The following is a 21,918-nucleotide window of genomic DNA, read 5'->3' as shown; positions in this document are numbered from 1 at the left end:
CATGTTTTTCAAGCAACTGGAACCATTTTCGAACTTGTCCAATATATCATTGAGACCAATCTTCTGACAAAGTTTCATGATGATCGTACAATAAATATGGCTTCTAGAGTGTTAACAAGGTTTAACTATAGCTATATAAGGAAAAATGCCACACCCCTTCGCGGCCATGTTTTTCCACCAACGGGAACCGTTTTCAAACTCATCCAAGATATCATTAGGACAAATCATCTGACCAAGTTTCATGATGATCGGACAATAAATGTGGCCTTTAGAGTGTTAACAAAGTTTTACTAAAGCATATATAGCCATATAAGGAAAAATGCCCCGCCCCCTGGTGGCCATGTTTTTTAAGCAACCGAAACCATTTTCGAACTCATCCAAGATATCATTAGGACATATCTTCTGACCAAGTTTCATGAAGATCAGATTATAAATGTGGCCTCTAGAGTGTTAACAAGGTTTTACTATAGCCATATAAGGAAAAATGCCACGCCCCCCTGGTGGCCATGTTTTTTAAGCAACCGAAACCATTTTCGAACACATCCAAGATATCATTAGGATAAATCTTCTGATTAAATTTCATGAAGATTGGACACTAAATGTGGCCTCTAGAGTGTTCACAAGGTTTTACTATAACATATATAGCCATTTAAGGAAAATGCCCTGCCCCTTGGCAGCCATGTTTTTCAAGCAAACTTAACCATTTTCGAACTCATCTAAGATATCATTGAGACCAATCTTCTGACCAAATTTCATGAAGATTGGACAATGAATGTGGCCTCTAGAGTATTAACAAGATTTTACTAAAGCCATATAAGGAAAACTGCCCTGCCCTCTGGCGGCCATGTTTTTTACCGATCTAGACCATTTTCAAACTCGTTCGAGATATCAATAAAACCAATGTTTTGAACAAGTTTCATGATGATTGGGCAAAAATTGTGACTTCTAGAGTGTTCACAAGATTTCTCTATAGCCATATAAGGAATACTGCCCCGCCCCCTGGCGGCCATGTTTTTCTACGGACCGGAACCATTTTTGAACTCAACCAACATATCATTTAGACAAACATTTTGACAAAGTAACATTAAGATTGGGCATCAAATGTGACTTCTACAGTGTTCACAATGTTTTTCTTTTCTTTTTTACCTTGTGACCTAGTTTTTGACCCAGCATGACCCAGTTTTGAACTCAGTCGAGTTATCAATGGGACAAATGTTCTGACCAAATTTCATGAAGATCAGACAATAAATGTGGCCTCTTGAGTGTTCACAATGCAAAATGTTGACGACGCACGACGGACAGAAGGCGATCACAAAAGCTCACCGTGAGCACATTGTGCTCAGGTTAGCTAAAAATGCATTAAGCCCCATTTTGCCAGAGCGAGGCACAATAACATTGAAAGCTGGAGATGATGGAGAGACATTGACAAGTGGAAATGGCCTTTTGCAGTTGCAGCTGAAAACTGGGAAGATAAACATGTCACTGAATCTGATATGGGCATCAGGTGAAAAGGTTTTATGGGGTATAATTTCATCAATGAAATGTAAATGGTATTTGTAGAACATGTAGAACAAGGTCACTAAATGGCCAGGCACCTCTAATTTGCACACTTGCATATGGATTTAATTCTTCCAAGAAATGCTTAATTTTGTATAATATATGCTGAAAGCTATAGTGGTTTAATGAGTAAGGTTGCCTGGAAATACTGATGCTGATGCTCAACAAATGCAGATAGTCTGGATAAAAGTTGTACTAGACCTAGACATAGTGTGTGCTTAAGGTTGAGCAAAGTAAATACATGACCATTTGTCTTTCTTTAATTTAGGCATTTATAAAATGCTTGTCTTAATTAAAATTTACTTAATGAAAAAAGTCTTAAGTCTGTCATCATAATGCAAAGATCAGTGTATCAGTTTTTTGTTTTTTCTTCCTTGTACTTTGTTATGTTAGAACCGTTACCTTGTAAATTCATACCAGAGACATTTTTACATTAACAGTCAATAAAGAGAATTTCTACGCCGCATTTTTTAAAATTCCAATCATGAAGCCATAGTCTACATCTATTGATTGGCATGATATTAAAACACCCATTAATTCTTATATAATGAAATATTGACATTTACAAAGAACATACTAAAACTCTGTTAAATGACATTATTCTTCCATAATCTGCTACTGAAGGGCAAATTAAACTGTCTGCAGTAGGAAGTAATCAGCCTGTGTTTGGGTGTATCAGATCTGATCCTGAGTGGGATAAGGCTGTCATATAAATGTCACATAACTGATTGCTGCAGAATTGGGCTTCGAGGTGACCAGAGTGATCCTCAACTCAACCCTAGTGTGCATGCTGATTGGTATTGTTTCCAATAAGCGTTTTTGAGAACTTTCATTAAATAACTGAAATGTAATGGTGGATGGTAGGAGGGATGGGGGGGGGGGGGGGAATTTTCAATAAATGAGTCAACTTTACTTTATTTGTAGTGCTCAAAATTCAATAACAGACTTATAAACTTTAAACATTTTAGAGACTGAACACTTGTAGAGAACCAAAGACTAGAAAATTTAGTTATTTTATTTATTAAATAAACGCCCTGTTCCTTCACATAAATCTTGTGTTTTCAAAACAAGAAAGGTGAAATTAATTGAATGCAATCTTCTTGGCTCCTCTAATATTGTGATTTGATTATTTTCTGAGAAAAGGAATTCAGTTTCGAGAGCCTCTACTGCATCTGTTATTACTTTCCTGGGGATTTCTCTTGGCCCAAGTCTGTAATAAAAAGTTGACATCTGGAGTCAATATTTCAGGTTAAAGTCTTCTGAATAAATCTGTGATCTAGAATTGGTTGGTGGTTTAGTCTGAATAAATCTTTTTCATAGAATTGGTTGGTGGTTTAGTTTGAATAAATCTGTGTCATAGAATTGGTTGGTGGTTTAGTCAGTTTTGCAGATGGAGGTCTGAACTATTTCTGAAATAAAAATATTTAGTAGACACAAAAAATATCTTTTAAAAAGATATTAGGCGTATATCCATTCTTAAAAATAAGTAAAAAAGTAAAGGTAGAACATTCATGTTGTAAGTTATTCAATAATTATTTTTTTAAAGATTCCAGTATCGTTGTGACTTTCTTTTTTCACTTAATAGTTGCATATCAACTGCATGAAATGTTTGTGATGAAGTGCACGTATATGAAACCAGGTAGATACATATTGTACTATGTGAGATCACGTCATATGTGTCCTCACATGGCTTATTATGAATTTATTTCTTCATCATCGAAACATATGGTTGTTATTTGATTAAGACGTAGTTTTCTTTTCTCTCATTCAAATAATTCTGTTTCATCAACATCATGCGAAAATAAGTCTTATGGCATATGTGGCCAGCGTAGCTCAAGCCCAGGTGCAATTCCACTGTCTGATCAGGTGCTACGCTTGCTGCTATAAAAAGCACGCAAGGTTTTATGGTATCTACTGAGTATACTCATAAGTTCAGTCCAACCCCTACTTCTGGTCACCCCTCATCGCTCTATATAATGCACCCCTCTTAAGCGGTAACCCCGTTTCTCCGGCCAGCGGCCAGCAATTTTGCATCCCAAATGTTAAATTTCCCCCATATGAGTGGTCATGCTCGAGTAAGTCAGTCATGTACTTTGGCAAAATTACACCGATGCTATGGCGAAAAAATAGATACGTACTTCAAGTCTGCGGTTTAGCCTCTGTATTACTGAAGCTTGATGTGTGATAGACATTTTGACAGCCAGTTTGCAAATTGCAATTAATAACCGGCGGATTATCGGGTTATAGGGTTAAAAGCAATATGTGACCGTTTGATCTTTTTGTTTCAGCACGTGCGAATATCACCTATTATTACTGGAAAAGAGATTCTTAATTTATAATTTATTATTTATAGCTGTTGAATCATACTATTTCAAGCACACATTTATGACAATTATCGGCTAATTAAAAGTTAAAAAGAACAACGAAACTTTTAACTGAAATCAGCTGATCTACATGTCCTCTGTGCTACAAAGTTTTTATCCAAAAATCAATACACGCACGCTTCCCATGGGTATTGGTGACATTGAACATTGGTGCATAATTTTCGCGCGCTTTTGTCGGGACAAAGGAAATACATGAGGACTTTTTTAAGCTAGAATTTGTAAATGTCTCATTAACATAAAACAATCGTGAGTGTGTTTCGGATTACAAATTATTATTTCATTTGGGAATTAAACAAAACATTTATATTTGTTTTATATTTACAATGATTTCAATATTAATTTTGATAAAACCCTTTACGCTGCAAAAAAATGTTTATATATTATTATGCATGAAAAGCACGATTACCAGGAGGATTACACCCGGTTGCTATTATCAGGCTCTTAAGTAACTGGCCACGATTTTATCGTGGAGGAGATCACTGTCGGAACCAATTTGTGTGATAGGTATTACAAAGCCATAAAAATGCAATAAACCAATTAAATTATCGTTTGATAGTGACATAGGAGTTATTCACGCATAAATAATTCACAACTGTTCCCATCTTAAGTGCATTGGGGCCATACAACGCGCATTGTGTAAACAATGAATCATGAGAATGATTCTTTTTCATTGACTTGATTCTGATGATGATGATATTGATGATGATTAGAAAGATGAATAGAATATTTTTTGAATGAAAATGTTGTTTTATAGCGGATTTTAGAAAGGAAGAAATAAAATTATTTTTAAGTCTATACATTGTTTAGTACATGTACACATATTTACCGTGTTGTTTATAAAAAAAATTAACAGTTGGCCATACACTCATCAACTCCAGATTCCCTATGACCCAATACCCTCTTAAGAGGCCACCCCGCTTAAGCAGCCAATTTGGCCATTTCCCTTGACTGGCTGCTTAAGAGGGGCTGGACTGGATGGATATTCTGACAAAACTGGGTTTCCCATGCTACGCTAGCATCATATCGCATAAGACCCATTTTCGCTTGATGCGGGGCTTTAAAAATCTAATTGTGTCTTGTAAAAGGAACATCAAAGATACTTTCCAATAGAAAATTGAAGTCACACTATTTTATTTATAGCAAGCTGGCAAACTGGTTGGTAGCCTATCCTGGCTTGCAGCAAAGATGACAGACTGACAGTGAATGTCACACATGTGTGGCTATAGATAATTAAACAATTTTCCTTCTTTCATGGACACTATACTATTTTGGTGGTTTGTCGCACAATACAAGATAAATGGCATTTACTGCTAAGTTTTCATTAATTTGTTTCGCTAAAATTGGTGTTATTTGTTATCTTGAAAGCAATACTTTGCTACCAACATAAGACGTTTATGAATAGTACATTTCATCTTCCCTTGATGACTTACTGACCCAGGGGTGACCCTAAAAGTCTTTGCGATGGAATTTACTGTTAATTGTAATTGGGCCAAAATGTATGTCTATGTTTTGTATGAACTTGCAAAAAGTAGTCCGCATTTCCCTACACTGTTCAGTGTAACATCCTATACTATAAAGACACTGTGATGTTGCCAATGTTCTGGGGGATTTTTCTCAAATCAGCAAATGAAATATTACGAATGTATTCATTTGCATCCGCTGGCATTATGTAAAGGTCATTTAAGGTGAAATCAATCTAGAAATTCTCCCTATTTCAGCATTGCCAATCAGAATCACTTATTCCCTTACAATGTGATGGGTGGGGAGTAAAACACTAGGGGGAATGCCGTCATAGTTTAATTTCTATACATGTCTTACACCCATTTGTTTGTTGTGTAGATTGTACCATAGATAAATAAAATTGACCACTGAATATCCAGCTTAAATGCTCTGTTGACAAGTTCAAGAAAGTAATCAACTGATTTTCATTTCCGCCTAAGCTGTCACTTTCACCTCAAGCAAAAAGGTCAAAGGTAGGATTAATGCAGTTGTTTCCTTCCAAGAAAAGGAAAATTAAATGTAAATGTCATACATGATTAGTGAAGATTGTACATAGCTACCTAAATAATTGGTTCTCAATTTTCTGGGCATATGATGCCTTTCAGCGGGGAGTAGGAGTGCAATATTTTTGAGACAGTTTAAAAGTCTTTGACCCCCACCCACAAACACACACACATACTATAATTCAAAAGTTATCAAGGGAAAATAATTAATAGTCTGACAGGTTGGGAATACTGCTGAAATGTCAACCACTGGAGACAGTAAAATTGGGCTGCAATTACTTTTGCAATTTCTGATCTCGATGAAATATTAACTAGAAGGCATGGTCTTTAGATTGTGTTTGCCTGTTTTGGTTTAGGAGAGGCCCTTGAAGTCAAAATAGGACAATTGTACCTATGTATTGTTTTTGTTGTCAGTGACATTCCACAGTGTGAACTGATGTTGCCTCACATGTATAATTCGCGTGTGTATATCGTATTTTGGCACATTTCACATTTGATACATCATAATAATAAATTGTGCATCAGTAGCAATGTGATATTACCAATATTGCATTAATATGGTATGAAATAAATCAAATGCAACAAACAGGATACTTGCACAAATAATAATGTCTGCAAAAGCAACACAAAAAATCTACAAATTAATGCCTTATTCAGATGTATCTTTATTAAAGGAATGTTTTGGATAATCTGATGAAATAAAAAATGTCAAGTATTTACTAATTGTTGCTACATCTGGCACACCAATGTACAGAATCAGGTGGGAGGTGGATTGTCTGCTGTGATATTGACTGTATTTGGTGTAAAAAAAAAATGGGTATGTGTTGATTTTTCCTACCAGCACTTATTGGTATGAAGATGAATGAAGAGTTAATGTAACTTGAATATGAGATTTCCACATTTAAGTTATTTTGCTTAAATAAATGACAGCATGTTATTTATCAGATTGAAATAAAGGTACAAGAGCGTGGAAAATATGATCATCTGATAGAGAAAGTGATGAGATCAGACTAATGCATAGACTAGGATTTCAATCCCAATCAACTACACATGTATCCACCTGCAATCCTCACATTTGTTTCTATTTAGAAAGCTCAGGCCGGACTTTGTTGTTGGCATGTTATTGTAATATTGGCTCCAAACCATCTGCACCAAAACCAGTAACCCTCGTTAATTTTATTAAATATCACATACTTATATGATCCACTACCATTGTATTAAATATCACATACTTATGATCCACTACCATTGTATTAAATATCACACACTTATGATCCACTACCATTGTATTAAATATCACATACTTATGATCCACTACCATTGTATTAAATATCACATACACTTCAACACCGTTATTTCGAACACCGATTTTGGTTCTTCTTTGTTTAATGTAAAATTTCATTGTTAATCCGAACTTCGTTAAACCGAAGAAATCGTTAATTCGAAGTGATTCAGTCGGTCCCAACACTATAATTCGCACCTAATTATCAATCTTTAATCCGAAGTCAAAACTGCAAAATACTGAGCGTAATTTCACACCTTTGTTATGGCGCGTCAAAAGCCGATAATTACACCTTTGTCGTCTGCGCATTTGAACGCCGGTGTTCAGAGAGACATTGCGTATAAGTTAAAAAAGTTAATTTATTTCTAAAAATGTATTAATATGTATGCATGTCTGATAATTAGTGCTATTCGTTATATTTTATATGTTTTTTAATTAGACAAAAATAAAAACAAGAACAAGAATCATTTTATTCCTCCGTTTGTTACAAGTGGAAATGTATAGCTATCTGACTAGTTTACGCTTTTCAGTAAGTGTGTAACCGAACCATGCGAATTCCACAAGGTTTTATTTTTACAGAATCAAAGAAGTCTTCTGTCAAATGTTTATTTCGAATTATCGTTAATCCGAAGTTTTTTTAACGGTCCCAACGACTTCGAAATAATGGTGTTGAAGTGTAGTTATTACCCCTTACCATTTAGTTAAATATCACAAAATTATGATCCAATACTATTGTACTTAATATCACAAAAAGGGATCCACTACCATTGTACTAAATATCACAATATGCCACTACCATTGTATTTCATATCATAATACAAGGTATTATCATATAGTAGATTTGCAGTGCATTTATGTCATTTAGTTTGAGTTAAGAAAAAAGGTGGGTTTAAGTCTACAGTAATCAACAAACAATTTGGTGGATTTTCTAGCTTTTAAATACAATGCAACATGTTCAAGTTATTTTCCTAGTTCTCTTCTCGGAATGCACAAGTATTTTTAGACACAGGATTTATAAATGTTGTTGATGAGCAAATCACATCAGTGGGGAATTCAAGCAATGCTGAGAAATAAGAGTGCTAAAAAACAACATGATTTTTTGGATTATGTGTGTTTATTTTCAAATGTCTTGCTTTTAACTGATTAACCAACAAGTTGCATTGCAAAGGGTTCCTATCTTAATTCCTCATGCACTACTCCATTAGTTAAAAGCTGTGCGTTATAACTGCAAGAGTTATTTAAACCATTTCCACTTAGATATTTATTTTGATGCAGTTAAGGTCCATTAGAAAGTTAAAAATAAATAAAGACTTTTCCTACTATATTAAAGTTTTAAAGGCTTCATTTCCAACCCTTATATACTGATGAGCAGCAAACAGCATAAAACCTGAACAGACTGCGAGTTACTTGCAGGCTGTTCTGATTTAATGCTGTTTGCACATAGCCATTTTCACATTGAATCTGAGTGGGAAAGGGTTAAAAGCAACGATAACTGTGATAAGCAGTCCTAATTGGCACAAAAGTGGTACAGCACAACATTTATTAAGTCTAAAATACAAATATTAAAGATTTTTATTATTATGCCCCTGAAGGAGGGCATATAGTGATCGGACCGTCCGTCTGTCCGTCTGTCCTTCCGTCACACTTTGCGTTTAGGTTTTGCATTGAGGTTCCGAAAATGCTCATGACTTCTATGTCCCTTCACATAGCAACTTGATATTTGGCATGCATGTGTATCTCATGGAGTTGCACATTTTGAGTGGGGAAAGGTCAAGGTCATCCTTCAAGGTCAAAGGTAAAAAAACATGTATCAAAACGGCGCAGTAGGGGACATTGTGTTTCTAACAACCACATCTCTTGTTCTCCTATATAATCCCCTTTGTCATTAGGTACTTAAGCAAGATTGTCAATTTTGTTGAAATAAATAACAATTATGAATATATCCTACTTAACAATTCATAATTTTGTGTTTACATATGTAACTGCTAATATACATGTTTGTCTATATGCTTTGGAAAGCACAAACTTAATACTTGTATCAATTCCCTGGAGAACACATATCATTGTAAAAAGCATACTTTTCAAACAATTAGCTTAGCTTCCACTGATTAATTTCCAGTATTCAGATTTAATTGCTTTCCTTACCTTGTTGTGGAGGGAAATGAAAGCATTGTCTTTCACAACAGACTCATAAATTCTCATTTTCTTGTAACTCTATATTTCGTGTAAAAAAACTTTTCTATGAGTTTTCTATGCCAGTGTTGGCTGACATTGAATTTATTATCATGATTTTTTCTTTTTTTTATTTATCTTTAAATTTATATATTTTGAAATTTGTGTTGTTAGTGGCAGTAAATAAGGGTTTGTCTTACTGATATAAATTGGTAAAATAATTGAAAATATTAAAGCTAAGCATTTATGTCTGTAAAATAGAGATCATTATTTACTGCTTAAATGTATAATGCATGATTATTTATTGCTGAAATAGATTTGATCATTTAATTAGCAATAGTTATTTAAAATCCATTATATACTCTGATATAACTTCTTGAAGAATTCCCCAAAATTATCCCAGTAACATAAACTTTATCAACACCCTATGATTTGTTTTCTCACAATGGGTCTCTTAAATTATATTAGAGACGGTTACAACTTAAATCAGACTCTGTAAGTGCACAATAGACGCTATGACCTCAAAGGTAAGAGACAACAATGCAAATCAATTAGATTGTTTACATTTTGCATCTCAAAAGTATACCTAGTGACTGTTTAAAACAGGAGGGAGCGTGGGGGGGGGGGCAATATGACCACTTAATTTTGACCAGGGTTGACTGCCCAATTACGCCAGATGACCACTTCATGCTTACCAGTGTTAACTGACCACTTACGCAAGGTGACTGCTTCATTCTGACCCAGTGTTGAATGACCACTTATGCCAGGTGACTGCTTCATTGTGACCAGTGTTGACTGACCACTTATGCCAGGTGACCACTTCATTCTGACCAGTGTTGACTGACCACTTATGTCAGGTGACCACTTCATTCTGACCACTGTTGACTGACCACTAATGCCAGGTAACTGCTTCATTTTGACCTGGGTTAACTGCCCTCTTATGCCAGATGACCGTTTTATTCTGACCAGTGTTGACTGACCACTTATGCCAGGTAACTGCTTCATTCTGACCACTGTTGACTGACCACTTACGCCAGGTAACTGCTTCATTCTGACCAGTGTTGACTGACCACTTATGCCAGGTGACCGCTTAATTCTGACCCTTGTTGACTGACCACTAATGCCATGTGACCACTTAATTCTGATCCTTGTTGACGGACCACTAATGCCAGGTGACCGCTTAATTATGACCCTTGTTGACTGACCACTAATGCCAGGTGACCGCTTAATTCTGACCAGTTTTGACTGACCACTTACGCCAGGTGACTGCTTCATTCTGACCAGTGTTGACTGCCCACTTACGCCAGGTAACTGCTTAATTCTGACCAGTGTTGACTGACCTCTTATGCCAGGTGACCGCTTAATTCTGACCCTTGTTGACTGACCATGAATGCCAGGTGACCGCTTAATTCTGACCAGTTTTGACTGACCACTTACGCCAGGTGACTGCTTCATTCTGACCAGTGTTGACTGCCCACTTACGCCAGGTAACTGCTTCATTCTGACCAGTGTTGACTGACCACTTATGCTAGGTAACTGCTTCATTCTGACCAGTGTTGACTGCCCACTTAAGCCAGATGACTGCTTCATTCTGACCAGTGTTTACTGACCACTTATGCCAGGTAATTGCTTCATTTTGACCAGTGTTGACTGACCACTAATGCAAGGTAACGGCTTCATTCTTACCAGTGTTGACTGACCACTTATGCCAGGTAACTGCTTCATTCTGACCAGTGTTGACTGACCACTAATGCTAGGTTACCACTTAATTCTGACCAGTTTTGACTCCCACTTATGCCACGTGACCACTTAATTCGTGTGACCGCAGTCAGGTTGGACTGCATATGAATACTATGCAATTAATGTGTAAATAAGTGGATATTTGTTAGCATTTTTCTGCTAATTTTCTGTCGGCTAGGTAAATCTTGACATAATTATTGTCATTATGAGCATTTACTTGCCAGAGACCATGGAGGGAAACATTGGAAGAAGAATGATAAATATTATATTGATTGTGCACTTTGTGGCTGTAACAATGTGGTGAAACTGATATCTAACCAATATCTACCAATGATATAGCTTTGGGCAGTCAGATTAGTAGAACTGTGTCCACTAACAGAAGACCTGATGGTCTGAATGAAACCCGCTGTGGAGCGCATTGAAATTTCAAGCCTATAGGTGTCTCAGAATAATAGCAGTGCATGGTTTGGCATTGATTGCGTGGATTTTATTAATCATTTAGTGGTTCTAGCTGTCTATATAACTCCCTGCTCAGGCAGAGTAAAGAAGTTCGCAAGTTGTGAGAAGTGGGGAATATTAAAGACTAAAAGTCTGGACTTTTTAGTTGGGTTAAATATAAATATGGGCTGTGCTCTTTGAAAAAGGGGTTACATGAATGTGCATAAAGTGTTGTCCCAGATTAGCCTGTGCAGACTGCACAGGCTAATCAGGGACGGACAAAACTTTCCACTTTCGTGATATTTTTCGTTTAAAAAAGTCTCTTCTTAGCAAAATCAAGTTTAGTTGGAAAGTGTCATCCCTGATTAGCCTATGGACTGCACAGGCTTATCTGGGACGACACTTTACGCACATGCATTAACCACCCTTTTTACAGAGCGCAGCCCAAATATGTTTTGGTGGAGATGTGAGACTGTAGTGTGGACGGATGTTTGATAAATAGACAAAATCTCATCCAGCTGAAGGACATTATTGACAAGAAAATTAACTGTCTGGGAATGTATTAAAGTTTTATTGGAATGTTAACATCACAAGAGAAACCAATTGATATTTGATGTTTCTTTTGGAAACTTGCACTAGTTCCGAACAGCCTCATAGGGAATTCATTCACTGTGAAGTAAAGTTAAGTCACAGAGAATAAGCAATTGATTTCTGTTGTAGAAAGGTGTTATTTGTGAGCACAATCCAGATGGATTGTTCCTCTTAGAATGATATCACCCCAATACTGTGTTGCAGTCATGTATTAATTGGAATAAATTCTCAAACATTTGTGAAAAGTGGAAATATATCAGTGGAGGTTAACAATTTAATAATAGTAATAAGACCAAATATTGTATGAAATGTGTGTTATCTGTGAAGCTACAATTATATTTAAACCTGATTTATTGCATGTTATGCGTGCTTTCTTTTAAGCTTTATGTTAAAGTATAAAAAAACACAAATACTCAGAAACGATTCCTAAATCAGAAACAGATTGTTTGGATACTGAAAATACACCACTGCAAGAAATGTAAAATGTGACATCCAATGGCCCATCGTGGTAAGAACGGTTACAGCCTGCCGCCCCGTCACCTCCAGTTGGACTTGGAGAAGAAGCATCGTATTGCCCTCAGTTTCAACCTTGAGCACTGCTGGTTCTGTGGCAGACCTATGACCCCTACTAGCAGGTACATGGCACCCATTGAAAACAAGATGGGGCTTATCAGCTGGTTTGAGTATGTGCCATTTTGGCAATCGAGACAAGACGCATTCTGGATAAACTTATTATTAATTAATTTGCTAAAGTGTCATCCTGCAGTTCCCTCAGGCTAATCATGTACGACACTTGCCACCCACTTTGCATATTTGTTTACAATAGACTTTCTTTTTTAAACAAAAGTTCAATAAAAGCAGCAAAGTATCGTTCCTGATTAGCCTGTGAGGACTGCACAGGCTAATATGGAATGACACTTGTAGCATATTTATTCTGCCTAGTTTTCCGAGAACAAGGCTCAAGTAATGAAAAATAAGTTTATTGTATGAACTGTATGTTAATAATTAAGGGGTTTGTTTGCACAATTCATGAGATAAACAGTAATTATTCGATACATGAACTTGTCAATTTAGTATTGATTTTTCCAATTATTGGTGTTATACTTCTGTGGTGAGCAATCCAATCAATTAAAGTTTCTAATTGAAATATTTCTTTAGGTCACTTAAAGAAAATGTACTTTTGCTATCAAAGCAGATGAATTGTATAACTCACTGTCTTGGAAATCTTTTTTTGTCATCAGCTGATAATATCAGTAATTAACTGTGTTATAAAAGGACTCATGAAGTTGGCTGATTGACAAATGGGTAGATTGAGGTGTACTGCATTATCCAATTGAGCCCAGAATTTTTTAAAAGGATCTTTGAAGATATTAAGTCAAATCTCTCTAGTCTTAGTTATATTCATCTGATTGCATTTATGGTTGTTAACTTCAGAAATTATTGTATGCAACATAAAAACTAATATTTGTTTCTTTGTGATGCAAACCCACAGGAGCCCAGAAACAAACTATAAAAAGTAATGATGTCACGCTCTTAGTTTTCCTATTCATTGAAATGGTCTTTAAATGTGACTTTATCTTCGCCTGTCTGATTGTCATATTATAATAATGTTACTTTTCAAAATGTTGAGGTTCTCCATGATGTGAAATTCAGTAATGTTTTTGAAAGATTACATCCAAGGATTTTAACCGGCAGTTATGAATTACCTGACATATTTATATTTTAAATTTTAATATATAACAAAATGTAAACACCTGATATTTTATGTATGTATGGCTTTCTTGATAGGTTTAATGATAAGATAATTTATGATGATATTGTTACTTTATCTGCTTAACTCAGTGGGTATTTGATGGATGATACTGTAAGAGATATGCACAACATTCAATGATAACTAAAGAGGTATTTTAAAAAACCAGATTTGACATATTTGTGGAATGTTTAGATTATCTTAAAAAATAAATGTCTTCTTTTTTTGTTATCTATTCATTCCCTATGATATATCATATAATTTGAAAGATTTATTTCCATATAAGCATTTTACAGAGAGCGGATAAATTATTTGACACTTTCCCACTCAGAAACAAAGTGAAATACGTATCTAAGTGGTAAAGGCTGAAATAGGTATCTAAGTGGTAAAGGCTGAAATACGTATCTTAGTGGTAAAGGCTGAAATACGTATCTAAGTGGTAAAGGCTGAAATATGTATCTAAGTGGTAAAGGGTGAAATACATATCTAAGTGGTAAAGGGTTAAGAGTGATAAGACACAGACAATGATCAAAAATGACAATGTTCATGGAGATTCAATTAAAAACATATAGCAATTATCTGCTTTGCTTATCTCCAGGATGCATTATAAATAAGTCTTGCTTTAGGAAAACAGGTTTTAATTAATGTGTGTTTAAGGTCTGTCCCAGAATAGCCTGTGCCGACAGTATAATTAGAATCACTAGGGACAACACTTTTCACCTCAACTGAATTTTTGCTAAAAAAATTAAGGTTGTGTAAATCCTTTTAACAAAAAATACTATATGAACGGAAAATTTCATTTCTGATTAGCCTGTGCAGACTGCACAGGCTTATCAGGGACGACTCTATGCACATGCATTCAACCTTGTTTTTGCAGAGCGAGGCTCAAATTGTAGTCTGCATAGTAACGTTGGAAACCATACGCTTGTTTAAGTAAGAAGAGCTGTACATACCTGGATAGTAGGGTGGTCTGTAGACAGCGTTGCTTATTATTTTGGCTTTGAAACGTAAGCTTACCTAAAGCTGCTCTCAATTTTAACTTGCCAAGAATTTATTATGCATGAAACTAGGAATTGTATCAAGTTGTATGGATATGCGTGGGAATGGGAGGGGGGAGGCTGTTTAAGCACTTGCATATCCTTCAAGAAGTTAATGACGGAATAAACAGTTTTTTTCGGAGAGTACAATAAATAGAAGATTCACTTATTTTAAGTAGATGATCGCTGGTATTCCAAAAAATGGCGTTATCCCTTTTCCACTCAGAAGGACAGTGAAAATAGTTATGTGCAAACAGCATTAAACTAGAACAGCCTGCGAGTAAATCGCAGTCTATTCAGACTTTATGCTGTTTGCTGCTCATCAGTATGTAAGGGTTGGAAATGAAGCCTTAAAAACTTGAATCTAGTATGAAAGGTCTTTAATAAAATTTAACTTTCTATGGGACTACAAATGTGTAAAAATACATATCTAAGGGGTAAAGGGTAGAGTGGATGATCGCCGGTCTTCAAAAAAATGGTGTTGTGTGAGGTTGTGAGCCGTTTAGTAATCAATTTAAAAATATATGACATTTATTTTGTACAGAGTTTTGTTGGAAAAAGCTAATTTGTGTGTGTTTTACTGACCATTTTGATAAGAAGTTTGTTTGAAACTGGTTTTTCTAGTAATGGGTCTTTATTTCTCTCAATAATTTTCTCCCTGCATATAAATGGAATGCATTTACCATAGTAAATCACTGAAACCAACTGCTTATTTCAATGTGCCAATTAGCGCAAATTGAAAACTTTCTCAGCGTTAGATATCTGCTTTGAATTATGGGCTAGTTGAGGAGCCATGGTAGTCTAATATCAAAATGCTTTTAATCTTCGCAGTAAGGCTTTCTATTCCAGAGTTATTCACCATACATCAAGGGAAATTTCTAAATTAAACGCCTGTTTTTAAATTCTGAAGTTCAAAGTATGGCGTGAGTAATATGATAAATTATTATAAGACCTTGAATTTAAGGGTGAAACATGTTCTGTGATCATGGTTAGATATTTGCATGAGATTTATGTACATTAGAGATCTGTGAACATGTAAGAGAATTATGTAATGTGAACGTTGTTAGAGCATACATGTTATGTCAACATAATTTGTGCATAATGTGATTGAACATTGTGGACATATATAGAGCATAATGTGCTCATGATTAGTTTTCTTGCTGGGACTCTAAATGAGCGGTGCTCTGTGAAAAGCAGGTTTAATGCATATGCGTAAAGTTTTGCCTCAGATTAGCCTGTGCAGTCTGCACAGGCTAATCAGGGACAACACTTTCTGCCTAAACTGGATTTTCGTCAAGAACAGTCTTCATTTAAACGAAAAATACAATTAAAGTGGAAAGTGTTGTCCCTGATTAGCCTGTGCGCTGGGACGACACTTTGCGCATATGCATTGAATCCCCTTTGCACAGAGCGCGGCCAAAATGCATTTTTCATGTGATTGATTAGTTAAACTGAGTGCTTCGATCTTATTGCATTGGTCAAGGGCTGAAAACTGAGTTTGTTTCTGTATATTGTGGGTTCTTGTACAGTCAGTAAAAATACTAGCGGGAACCATTCTAAACATGGTGTGACGTAATAAAAATTTTGGGCATTAGTGAATAAATATTATAATCGAAATTTGTATCAATGCAATAAACCAAATTTCATACATTCTTCAAAAGGCAGTCATGCCTAGATCAACATTTTGTTGCCTCGGGTTATCAAACGTCAATAAGCAACAGACACGAGTATTTGTTTACCTTGTTTGTCAAAACATCGGTCAATTCCGTATGTGTTTGTTATGTGTCCGTTGCATTTATCATATTTATGTTGCTGTTGTTAGACACGTGACTTTGCACACGGACCGTCAGAATTTGCACGTGTTTTATATCATTATTTGGAGTTTAGTAACCAGTCAGTATCATGCAAACAGTCGGATAGAAAGCATACAATTTGTTTTTGTTGCGGGCAGGGCCCATTGGGGGTCTTCGCTTTTATCTTGTATTTCACAATCACTGGAAAACGTTGTTAAGTTTAATAAGCAGAAATAAAACACTAAAGACACTGCATTGGACTTTTTGTATGTTTATCATGTATCAATGACTACGTTACAATGGTCAATGTGATGGAGATCAACTAAAGACAACAGCAGTGTGCTTCTAAAACTAATCTAGTATCACATGATTGTTAGTGGTTGGTTCATGCCATCATTATCAACAAAATTGAAACTGACTTTGTATCTGATGTAACTATGTTGTAATTCCAGTATTATGGTTGAAAGAAAGGGCATGAATTGCACTGTTTGCACTGATGAAATCATTATGATATCGAAAGTGAACTGTAAACCGCATAATAATATGAGATTTAATCATATAATCACATTTGCAATTATCGCATGCTGTAGATTTTGATTACTCTATGCTGATAAAAAATACCTTTTTGTCTAGTTGAATATTAATTCCCTGAAAGGTACACTGTGTATTCTTGCATGAAATTGTCTTCCAAATGTTTTTGATTAACATGCAATCAATAGTTTAGCACCATTTGTTATTAGAAATGTAAAATTCTGTGAAAATATTAAAACATAAGTGCATTTTCTAGTTGTGCATTTAAATTAGTGCTTTAATATATCGCGCTGTCCAATATATCGCGCTTTGGCTATGGCTCCCAAAAATCCGACGAGCATGATCACTAGGTAAATGACATGTATAATCTGAGAATTTGCTAACTTAAGCAAAAAAAACGGTTCTAGCTAGTATTAACAACATATATTTCGCGGCTTACTATGGCACGCAGTGAAGCGTGAAAACATTTGATTAGTGACAGTGTTGTTTGCATGCAGCAGGTGTTGTTTTAAACCCTTAAGAAATAACCAATGAGTGTCACTGCATAGGTAATAATGGCAGTTTACTGGTATATACATCGATAAATTTCGCAACTGGTCATTCTGTCTTTGTACACGAAATAGTTCGCAAAAATGGCTACTAAAATTTCTTTAAATATGTGCATATGAACGCCATATAAATAAACATGTACATAATTATGCTTTATTAAACAAATCATCTTGTCTGTTGTATTTTTGTTCGAACTGCATATTCTTCTTGCGTGATATCTCGGTATGCCTGTAAATATAAAATAAAAACAACTGCAAACAATAGTTGCATGCTACCTACGTATTCTAAAAGATTATTAATAAGGATATATTCGAATGTGTGCACAATTATATTTAATACGTATTTTAGAATTCTTCTTTTAAGCTGATTCGCGAGTGATCGTACCTGAAAAAAAAAAATATAATTTACATTTTGGTTTTTATGACAAAACTTATACAGACACATAATTTATGTAGTTATGAAAATGTTCATCTAAGAATTGGTTTGCAATTATTACAATACAAATATGTAGCAGCGCCGTATATAAAATGAAAACATTGGGGAAAATTGATAAATTAACCGCGATACGATTAAGTTAGACATTTCTCGAGTTATATCGCGTGCCGGATATATCGCGCTCGCCATCTCTGGACCCCACCAACAGGGATATATCGCGCTCGCCATCTCTGGACCCCACCAACCGCGATATATCGAGCTCGCCATCTCTGGACCCAACCAACCGCGATATATCGCGCTCGCCATCTCTGGACCCCACCAACCGCGATATATCGCGCTCGCCATCTCTGGACCCCACCAACCGCGATATATCGCGCTCGCCATCTCTGGACCCCACCAACCGCGATATATGGGCGTTGCAGTGTAAATAGTTTCAGCATAGTAAAGATGTAAAGATATGAAGTCATAACAACCAATTCAAAAATTCAAACCACTGATCTCTCAGAATCATGCTTTTCCAGAACAAATTCTCTGTTAACTCTCTCCCACCCAGAAGCAAAGTGAAAATGGCTTTTGCAACCAACATACAACCAGAACAGTCTGCGAGTAACTCACAGTCTGTTCAGGTTCTATGATGTTTGCGGCTCATCAGTATCTAAGGGATCGAAATGAAGCCTTTAAAACTTCAATCTAGTAAGAAATTTAATAAATTTAATAAAATTTAACTTTCTTAGGGACTACAAATGGTCAAAGTATGTATCTAAGTGGTAAAGGGTTGATCAGTAAGCCTGTAAATGTTGTCAGCTGTTGTAAAAAATGGCAATAGCAGCCATTTCGTAAAATGTGCTGGTCAGTTGTAATTTTGACCCTCATAAAGATCTGTGTACATTCTGGTACCAATTAGCTTATTATAATGGAGGAACTTACAGTAGTAGTTTTTTTAGAAAATGAGATGTTAGACCTTATTCTTAGGTGATTGACCATATTTTTCTGAAATGAAGGCAGCTAGTACATTTGTTTTCCATTAAGGTCATGTCTCTCCAGATTATTTTGTTACCAGGGAATCCGCTAGGGGATTTGTTTGTTAATTGGCATATTGGTCACTAACATGGAAGTGTCAGGCCAAGTTCCACACTTGATAGCTGGAGACATTATCAAATATAATCTGACCCACCATCTGGGAGTTTATCCACTCTGGATTCTCAGATGGCTTACATAAGCTGTTATTTAAGATCTACAAAAACAGGGCTTAATGCATTGCATAAAGTCTTGTCCCTGATTTGCCAGTGCAGTCAGAGCAGTGGATGTTGATGGTTGCTGTATGTTGATGTTTGCTGTATGTGATATTTGTTGTATGTTGATGTTTTATGTGTGTTGATGTTTACTCTATGTGATGTTAATGTTGATGTATACTGTATGTGATGTTTATGTTGATGTTTATTGAATGTGATGTTAATGTTGTTGTTTAATTGTATGTGGTGTTAATGTTGATGTTTACTGTATGTTTTTAGTGTGAATAGTGGATGAAGATGTTAATGTTGATGTTTACCGTAAGTTTTAGTGTGAGCAGTGGATGAAGATGTTAATGTTGATGTTTACTGTATGTTTTAGTGTGAGCAGTGGATGAAGATGTTGATGTTAATGTTGATGTTTACTGTATGTTTTCAGTGTGAGCAGTGGATGAAGATGTTAATGTTGATGCTTACTGTATGTTTTCAGTGTGATGAAGATGTTGATGTTAATGTTGATGTTTAATGTATGTTTTCAGTGTGAGCAGTGGATGAAGATGTTAATGTTGATGTTTACTGTATGTTTTCAGTGTGAGCAGTGGAGGAGATGTTGATGTTAATGTTGATGTTTACTGTATGTTTTCAGTGTGAGCAGTGGATGAAGATGTTGATGTTTACTGTATGTTTTCAGTGTGAGCAGTGGATGAAGATGTTGATGTTTACTGTATGTGATGTTAATTAATGTTGATGTTTTCTGTATGTTTTCAGTGTGAGCAGTGGGGAGGACAACCTTGAGAAGCTTCAGGAGCTGGAGAGACTTCTGGCCCAGGCTCAGAGTGAGAAAATGAGGCTGCTAGAAGAACAGGTAGAGGTGATACGTTTTTGATTACTTTATGTGTGTAAACTTTTATTTTAAAGTACAAAATAATAATTTAAATATTGAGTTGTTACAATTACTTCTTGAACAATTCAGAACCATTAAAACAATGGAAATACATGAATTTTCTTAGAAAAAAGGGTATTTGTGGTTATAATTAAGTGGAGTTTATATTTATGTGCAATTTACTGTGGGTTATATAATTTCATCTAGTCCCTTCTTGTTCTTGGTGTTGTTATCGCCTTTCTGGTGTGAAAACATAACACTATTATGGTATTTATTAAAATGTTGAGCTCACAAAAGATGTTTAGATAAAAAGATTCTTATCCAGATTAGCAGTTTTATATTGGTTAATATTGAATGAATCAGTATGTATTGTTAATTAACTGCCATTGATTATCTGCAATTTAATGTTATTTCTGCTGTGATTACATGGTGCTTTTCACCACAAATCTGCAAATGGAGAAATACACGCCAAATAACAATTTCATTTGAATAATGTGTTTTGCACACAATTATTGCAATGATATGTTCATATTGTAAAGTTACTGAAATAATACATGTACTTGGTATTTTATTATACATCTAGAATATGTTGATATAATATCCATTTTGGTCTGTTGGTTGTTGTGTTTAAGTTTATGTCGTTGTTTTTCATAAATGAAAAAATTCTTGTTTAACCTATAATAAGAAAATGATAATTTAAGCTTTACATAAAATGTTAGCAAAATTAGTTTCACACTTCTTTATGTGAATTTAAAAATCACCTAAAAAATATATTTTTAAATATTTTTTTACTTTGTCCTAAAAAATTCTGAAATTAAGAAAACATTAATTGGAGTACATTACTTTTGAAGAAAAGCCATAAGAAGATACTATTCAATTATTTAAGTGCTAATTAGGGTGCTAATTAGGGCGCTTATGGTTGCCAAATTAATGATGACACGTGTCAGGTTGGACTTCCTGGGACTGATTGATGATTTTAAATGCATTCATAATGTAAATTATTCATTATAACAAATAACTGCTGTGCTAATGGGTAATTTCCCTGACCAGGGTGGGTATATATAGAACTGGAAGTGCAGTATCCGTCAAGTCTCTGTAATTGTGATTGATAGAAGTTGAATTGTTGATGCTGAGTAAATTGTTCAGTAATTATTTAGGGAAACATTTCTGAGCGGTTTTGATGGATTGTCTTTGAATTGTGTTTACTTTTTTTGTGTAAGGTAAAATTGTTACATAGAAACGTAAATATTGTCAGTACTGGTTCAATATCTATTACAACTTAAAGTATAGTTTTACACATATTTGAGCCGTGCTCTGTGAAAAGGGTGTTTAATGAATGTGCGGAAAGTGTAGTCCCAGATTAGCCTTAACAGGATTTTTGCTAAGAAGACACTTTCTTTAAACAGAAAATATTATAAACGCGGAAAGTGTCGTCCCTGATTATCCTGTGCAGACTGCACAGGTAATCGGGGACAACACTTTACACACATGCCGTAAACCCTTTATTCACAGAGCACAGCCCATTTCTATGTTCGCAGTTGCTA

General features: G+C 35.3%; 1 protein-coding gene across 11 annotated transcripts in view; it reads left to right on the top strand.

Moving 5' to 3' along the window:
• LOC127867827 (pleckstrin homology-like domain family B member 2) overlaps nucleotides 1-21,918 on the top strand; it is a 125,514-nt gene that overhangs the window by 97,429 nt on the left and 6,167 nt on the right. For 10 of the 11 annotated variants that reach the window (XM_052409313.1, XM_052409314.1, XM_052409304.1 and 7 more), the window contains one exon: nucleotides 20,260-20,362. In XM_052409313.1, coding sequence (XP_052265273.1) covers nucleotides 20,260-20,362 — 103 coding nt within the window. The remainder of the gene's footprint in view (nucleotides 1-20,259; nucleotides 20,363-21,918) is intronic. The other variant, XM_052409305.1, reaches the window with a different exon arrangement.

The sequence above is a fragment of the Dreissena polymorpha genome, chromosome 2, assembly GCF_020536995.1.
Source record: "Dreissena polymorpha isolate Duluth1 chromosome 2, UMN_Dpol_1.0, whole genome shotgun sequence".
Taxonomy (NCBI): Eukaryota; Metazoa; Mollusca; class Bivalvia; order Myida; family Dreissenidae; genus Dreissena; species Dreissena polymorpha.
The sequence above is the reverse complement of the archived record's forward strand: the minus strand, read 5'-3'. Positions and strand labels throughout refer to the sequence as shown.